The 7722-nt window shown below is 38.3% G+C and overlaps 1 protein-coding gene across 1 annotated transcript; it reads right to left on the bottom strand.

The window, feature by feature from the left end:
• Window positions 1–6060: 6060 nt before the first annotated feature.
• Window positions 6061–7517, bottom strand: LOC107685408 (uncharacterized). The gene is made up of 3 exons (XM_016481981.1): window positions 7333–7517; window positions 6218–6747; window positions 6061–6159 (listed from the first exon to the last, which is right to left on the bottom strand). The coding sequence occupies exons 1-3, from the start codon at window positions 7445–7447 to the stop codon at window positions 6061–6063; spliced, it is 744 nt and encodes a 247-aa protein (XP_016337467.1). The 5' UTR covers window positions 7448–7517.
• Between the last annotated feature and the right edge of the window lie 205 nt (window positions 7518–7722).

The following is a 7722-nucleotide window of genomic DNA, read 5'->3' as shown; positions in this document are numbered from 1 at the left end:
ACCATCTTACATTAGGGACTCGTCTGACTTTATTAATAAGATTTCTGAGCTAAACGATTTACCTGAAACTTCTTTATTACTAACTTTGGACATAACAAGCCTTTATACTAACATCTCACATTAGAAAGGTCTCAGTGCCCTTAGACATTATTTTTTGTCACGTGGTGATGCCATTCCACCTTCGGAGTTCCTAATCGAGATGGCTTCATATGTCTTGAAGTACAATTATTTCAATTTTGATAAAGATTTTTTTCTTCAGATTAGCGGTACAGCTATGGGGTCGATTTTTGCGCCAAATTATTCTAATTTGTTTATGGGTTACTTCGAACAGTGTTATGAATTTGATGCTCAAAAAAATCCTTTTTGTTCACGTATTGTCAAATGGTATAGGTATATTGATGATATATTTTGTATTTTTTTGGGAGATAAAAATTAAGTTGAAGAGTTTGTGTCGATTCTTAATAACTTTGAGGAAGATTTGGAATTTACCTTGGAGTTTAACTCGTTGAGAGTGCATTTCTTAGATATGTGGGTCCAAAAAAATGATGATAAATTGATAATGACTTTGTACACTAAGGACACGGATCGTAATACTTTGTTACTAGCAACCAGCTTTCATCCAACTTCTTTAAAAAAAGGGACTTCCTAAGAGCCAATTTTATAGACTGAGGAGGATTTGTTATTCTGACGAAGATTTTATTGATAAATCGTTAATCATGAAAAATACGTTTTTGGATAGGGGTTACCCTTCTGAATGGATTGAAGAAGCGTTTAATAGTGCTTTTTAAAAGACACGTTCTGAGTTGTTAAAAAAAAACAAACAAACAATTATTTTACTTTTATTACAACGCATTCAACTAAGTCTTATCTTATGAGATCGATTTTTAAGAAATATTGGTATTTGTTGTCCTCTGACCCGGAGTTGGGTACCATTTTTCAGCATCCTCCTTTGATTGTGTATAAATGTCCCAAAAATTTTAAAGATTCTTTGCTACATGCTCGTTTTCAGACGTATACTCCTGATTCTTCTCAGAGATTACTTAGCCCTATACCAAATGGTAATTATCGTTGTGGTAATTGTGCTCAGTGCAATAATACATCAAAAACTTCTTTCTTTTGTCATCCAAGAACTGGTAAAAAATATAGAATTAACTCTGTTATTACCTATGTTTCTACGTATGTTGTTTATTTGATTCAGTGTCCTTGTGGTTTAGGTTATGTTGGAAAAACATCATGTTAACTTAAACAAAGAATTAGTGAACACAAAAGTTCTTATCAGGAGAAAAGATATGAACTATCCAGTTGCAGCTCATTTTCTTGCCTTAAATCATGATGTTTCTACCTTACGGTTTTGTGGTATTGAAAGGGTTAATGTGCCACCTAGAGGTGGCGATATTGAATTGCTCTTACATCAACGTGAACTGTTTTGGATCTTTACCCTTCAGACATTGTCACCTAATGGCATGAATGATGAAGCTTCATTTAATGTGATGTTATAACGCAATCTGGGCCTGATGTATGTGCTAGTATGTATGCACAGGATATGTTTATGTGTATATGTACTTGAAAGTTTTTTTTTTTTTAAGTTGATGTACCTATTGCGGGTTGTTATTAATCAATGGATCTTTACAGCGATTGGTCATGAATTTATAAATCTGTTTTTAAATGGGGTGTACTTTGTGATGTCATGTTTAAGCAAAAGTGTTTTGCAATACAATATGAACACAATAAGTACATTGTACTTATTTTTTGATGTAAATACATAGTAGTTAAGGCCACCTAATATAAAGTGTGACAGCATTTTCTATTCTTTTGACTTGTTTTATTTTTATTTAAAAAAGACCCTCTAACACTAGCATTCCCTATTCTTTTTCTGTCCTATCTACTTGTTTTTCTTTTTATTTATTATTAAAAAAAAAACTTGCTACGTGTACTGTGTTAGGCTAACCGAGACTTGTCACAGCACTTACATATTATTGCTCTTTTGATGGTTTGATTGCTATTGTCCTCATTTAAGTAGCTTTGGATAAAAGCGTCTAGTAAATGATTAAATGTAGATGTTAATTTGCCTGAATCTGTATAGAATTGGGGACCATTGTAGGCATATTTGGAATGTATTTTTGTATGTAAACCCATGTGTTAATGAAAAACAAATGAGTGTTTCAATAAAGCTATAAATATGTACAGATGTAGTATTGTTTCTGTCTTATTGCTAAATATATATTTTATATGTATCAATATATGGCTATACATGGTTTACGCATATATTGCAAAATATTGCAAAATATAAGCACTAGAGTCCCATATATCAAAATGTATTATTTCATATAGACTGTTTCAACGGCAACAACATAAACAAACGTTACTGCGCATGCGCGGTTTTGTGGCCCTAACTTAACTTCCGCAAACAATCAATAACAACAACAGCAAAGTCCCTCTAGAGTAGATTATTTCTAATAATAAGCGAAATAAATAAGTAAATTAGCTAGCAAGTTAAAACTATGTCTAGTCATTATTATTTTGGGTTACCGGTAGAAGAAAAGAACCGTTATTTGGCCAAACTTAAATGCGACAAAGTTACACTACCAGACCCGTTCAACAAAATGTTGAGGCAAGAATGTTTTTCTACAGACCTGTCTGATTTACCGGAGGTCAGTCAGGTACACATCTTTGAATACCTAGTCGAGAAGGAATGTGTATATACAAGGGAGGCGTTCAAGGCATATCGCAGCTTGGATGCGTATAACTATTTTCATTCCGGAAAAGTTAAACGCATTCTAACCTACACGATTGGAAATACCTGTGTTGTTTACGGGGAAATCGAGGCGGGTCAGACGCTTTCAAAGAGCTACTCCGCCTGGATCGTTGCGAGGAAGTCCGGCGAAGTCCAGAGTGGGCATTGTACCTGCATGGCAGGGTAAGTATGGCTGGCTATGCTATACAATACAGCTAACGTTACATTTTACAGTAGCATTTAGATAACCTTTTTCAATAAAATGTCTATCTGGATCTGTGCAGCAATGGAGAGGTGTGTAGTCATGTGGGTACGGTTTTGGTTACTGTGGAGCAGTGTGTCCAGGATGGACTCCAGAGTGGCCCATCTGTCACTTCAAAACCAAGCGTTTGGTCACGGGTGACTAAGAAGGGGAGCTTTTTTTGCAATTATTATATTTAATATATTAAATAATTATATCCTGGTCTTTTCACATTTCAGTGTGAAATTCGTGGTATTTTGTACAACATTACATATATCATGGCTATTTTCCTTAATAATTATTGTTTTTATAATGTATATTTATGTATAATATAGATTTCAAATATCCTTTTAGGCCGATCCACAACCAGTAGCTCAGTGCGATTTCTTGAAACCTGGCAAAAAGATCAAGCTACCAGCTCCCCTCTGCCTTCCCTCTCTAAATCCAGATGGGTCACCAAAAAAGCTTTTTAAAGCCCTGAAAGTAAGTTATATTTCATATATCTCTAACAAATCAACCAGTTGGTCTAATGTAAAAGATTCAGTACTATATATATGGCAGTGTAGGTAAGGTCTTTTCACCATTTCTTTTAGGAAGTTGTGCCAGGCTGCGCTCTCTTTTCTGTCATGTGTGACAGCAGTGAGACATACACAGCCTCTTAGTCAGGTAGTCAGGATTTCACCAGCAGTCAGGGAGTGTTCAGCAGCTTAGCTCAGCCCCACAGTGAACATGGTAGTGCTCTGAGCTGTCCTAAGTGCACAACATTTTATGATGCCTTCATTAAACTGAACCCAGATCAAGTGGTGGAACTAGAGAGAAACACAAGAAAACAGAGCATAGAACCACTCTGGCATGATGCACGCAAGCTGCGCATAACAGCAAGCACAGCCAGCAAGGTGCCTCAGCGTGAGACAACTGACCCGGTTAAGTTTTTCAATGAACGCCTCTACCCAAAGTTCCAGAGAAGTGTGGCCACATGTATGGGAAAGAAAGCGAGGGACTTGCAAAGGAGCAGATTAGGGAGAGGGGCTGCATAGTGATGGACAGAGGGTTGGTGGTGTGTGCAGGAGACCCATGGCTGGCAGCAAGCCCTGATGGTATCACTGATAACAGGCTGCTAGAAGTAAAATGCCCCATCACACTCAGTGCTTGCACATCCCTTCATGATGCACTCACTGCAACAAACCAAGACATCAGAGTGGAGGGTGGGCAGTACATTTTGAACCCAAAAGGCCCCAGAGGTTACTACAGGCAAGTACAGTTAGGGATGCACTGTCTCGGGCTGAAAACATCCTGTCTTGTTATTTGGACCCCAATACAGCACCTGGAGCTTGATGTGCCTTATGACAAGGGTTTTGTCAATACATATATGCAAAGGCTACGTAACTTTTACTTTAAACACATGCTGCCAAAAGTTGTGGATGAATTTGTAGAGGGAAGACTGCAGTTGAGTGACAGCTACATGAAAATGGTTTCAAAAGCAGCTCAGTAGTGCTGATCTAAAATCAGTCTAGCAAGAAAAAGGGTGTGTTTTCTTAAAAAAAAAAACGCTTTTTCACTTTTTACATTAAGTGATGTTTTATTAACAAATTTCGGGAAGAGCACGCGCAGATAATTAACACGGCCAGTTCATCATCAGTAATTACACCATCTATCCAATCAGCACAAGAGAGAACCTCTATAAATAATCAAAGCAGCCTTACCGCCATTATCTCTAGTCTTTCAGCATTGGCACATCCAATCGCCAAAAACATGTCAGAGATCGAACTTTTCCCAGACGACAACACGTTCGACACCACGGGTCCTCTGGCTTCTCCAGTCGCCTTTCAGCGCACCATCGCTCCGCAGGACACCATAATCGAGCCCGCAGCTGCAACACGGGGCCGCCGGCCTTCCCGCACCGCTGTCGCTCATACCTCCAGACACCGATCTCCTCGCCCTCTATGCTTCCCTCCAAACAGGGGCGCCTCCAAGCTCTCCTCCTCCATCCAAGGACGCGGATAAAGTGAGCCAGGGCCGCAGCGTTCCATACTCACGGCCCAAGCTAACTAGGAGCTTTTTTTCATATTTCCCCACTGCCGCAGCAGTTCACGCTCCCGCAGGAGCTTTTTCATGTTTCCCCTCCGCCGCAGTAGCTTTTTCATACTTACCCACTGCCGCAGCAGTTCCCACTCCCGCAGGAGCTTTTCCATATTGTACCCCGGGCTTGAGAGTGATTACCGAGCTCGGAGCCCTCTCCCCAGACAGCACGCCAAATACGCATAACCTTTACTCTGTTCATTATATGTAAGTGTGAACTCGTGAAATACATAAATAGATTAAAAACAGCAGAAATCGTATTCTACAGTACTTTATTCATCGGTCAATAAATCATTTAATCAGTATTTGTTAGTGTTCATTACTAAATATATAATTTCCTTTTTTTTTTACAATCCATGTGAAACATTTTGATACAAGTGCAACACTACAAATATTATAATGCATGTTTTTGACATTTTAAAATATGTAATAAAAAAAAAGTTATCTTGTATCAAATTAAGTTGTGGTTCAGTCCTGCTTTATTTTGGTACAAGTGGTTTCCCCAAATTTGAAAGTGCTGCACAAACAATTAATATTTTATCTATTGTGCAAAGACTGTTATCATTTCTCCGTTTGACCATACTGACTGGCAGAGTGTTCCGCAGAATTCTGAATGACTTCAATTTTCCTATGGCCCTTTCCACATGGATTCTCACTCGTGACATTTTTCTAGAGTGTGTCACCTCTAATCCTGTCAATTGCTTTCTTCCCTTTGTAGATGCTGGTACATGAAGACGGACACATTTGTTGGCAAAATATTCAGGAAAATTGAAGCCTCTATCAGCCATTACATGGTCTCCTTGTTCAAGAAGGTCAATCAACCCAGAATTTTTTGTTATAACTTTGTCGCTAGCACGACCACCCCAGACTTTTGATAAAAATGTAATAGCTCCTGTTGGACTAATACCAAGGAACTTCACAGTATTATGGGATTTGTAGCGGGAGTATGTGATTGCTCGTGCTTGCAAACTAGTTGGCCTCTCAGTGAACACTTCAGTACAGTCTATTATACATCTAACTTTTTGGAAACCTGTAGTCTTGAAGAGGGTGGGGAGATTTCTTCTGATTTCTTTTCTGGATGGCCACCGGACAAGGCATTGTAATTCTTTAGCCATCACATCGAGCCATTCATGAAAGATGTTTGAGACAGTTCCACAACTGACTTTGAAGCGAAAAGCTAGGTCTTGATGAGTTAAGCCTAGACTAAGCTTCATCAGGACCACAAGAAACTGCTCGGGAAGGGTAAGTATGGTTGATGATGCATTCCATATTGATGTCAGGTAAGTGAGGAGGGTGAAAAACACAGAAATAGATGGTAGACCAGTGTAAAAATGAGTGTGCTTGTCATCATTTAAAATAAAATCGGACAGACTGACAAACATATGATCTTGTAGTTGTTTTTCTTGAGATTCCAGTTTCTTCTCCAGTGAAGCCATTTTTCTTTTTAATTCAATGTTTTCATTCTGTAGCTGGTCAATGTCTGCCATTGACAGATCTGTACCCACAGCAGTGCATCCTTCTTCAGGGTCAGCCTGTGTGACCTCTAAGGAAGGTGAATCCATGGGCTCAACCACAGATGATCTCCTCTGACTCCTCTGGTATCGCTCCAACTTCTGTGAACCATCAGTGGTGTTTTTGTGTGCGAATATTGATGGAACATAATCAGGATGGCATGGGTCCACTGATGGTGCACCTAAAATAAAACAAGTGACAGGAACAGTTAGTGTTGACAGTATTGCACCTTGCTGAGCATCATACATCCTTTGCATAATCCATACATTTTCTGGTTACATGCAAATTTTTGTGTAAAAAATTCATTCTATGATATTGCTTAAAAATTATTAAAACATATTAGTAGCCTACTATTACAATGAAATTAGATCAGTCAAATTTATTTGTAGCACTTTTCACAATGCACATTGTTACAAAGCAGCTTTACAGATAAAATGTATCAGTGATAATGTAGTAAATTCATCAGTGAAAATGTAGTAAAAGTACTTATTTAGTAATTAATTTAAAGCTTCATTAGAAAATCTATGCGTTATTGTATTTGTTATGTCCCCAGGGAGCAAGCCAAAGGCGACTGTTAAAATAATGTGTTATAGTTCAAATCGTAGCTAAAGCGAATCAACTACTACATTGAGGTAACGTTAATGTGTAAAATTAATGTATACAATGTTATCTACGTGTGTACCAATAAATGTAGCTAATTCATAACTATTGCAGGCTTGTTACTGGTCAGCCAGCTAATATCTGTCGTTTATCATGAGTTTGTTACCTGTAACGAAGTGAGTGTTACAGATCCTTGAATTCTTGCCTGGCAGCCAAGCCTCTCTTCGCACAGCGGTTATCCATGCTTGCCGTCTCGTCTGGTCTTTAGGAAACCGAAACATTTTTATTTTTGACAAGGCGTTTGTTCCAGAGGTCAGGTTGCATCCCACAGCACAACAAGCTGAGCCCAACTTTGGTCTACTCATCACCTTAACTTTAACTGCGTTTGTAGTCAGCGCCATATTACTAGTGAGACCACTGATCCATATATAATGACTATATAATATTATATAATTATAATAATAATAATATATTACAATATAATTATTATATACAGTGAGTCTGACCGATAAACAAACACAGACCGGAAGTTAACTTAGGGCCAGACGCGTGACCA

Source organism: Sinocyclocheilus anshuiensis, unplaced genomic scaffold (genome assembly GCF_001515605.1).
Source record: "Sinocyclocheilus anshuiensis isolate Anshui unplaced genomic scaffold, SAMN03320099.WGS_v1.1 scaffold982, whole genome shotgun sequence".
NCBI classification, from domain to species: Eukaryota; Metazoa; Chordata; class Actinopteri; order Cypriniformes; family Cyprinidae; genus Sinocyclocheilus; species Sinocyclocheilus anshuiensis.
The sequence above is the reverse complement of the archived record's forward strand: the minus strand, read 5'-3'. Positions and strand labels throughout refer to the sequence as shown.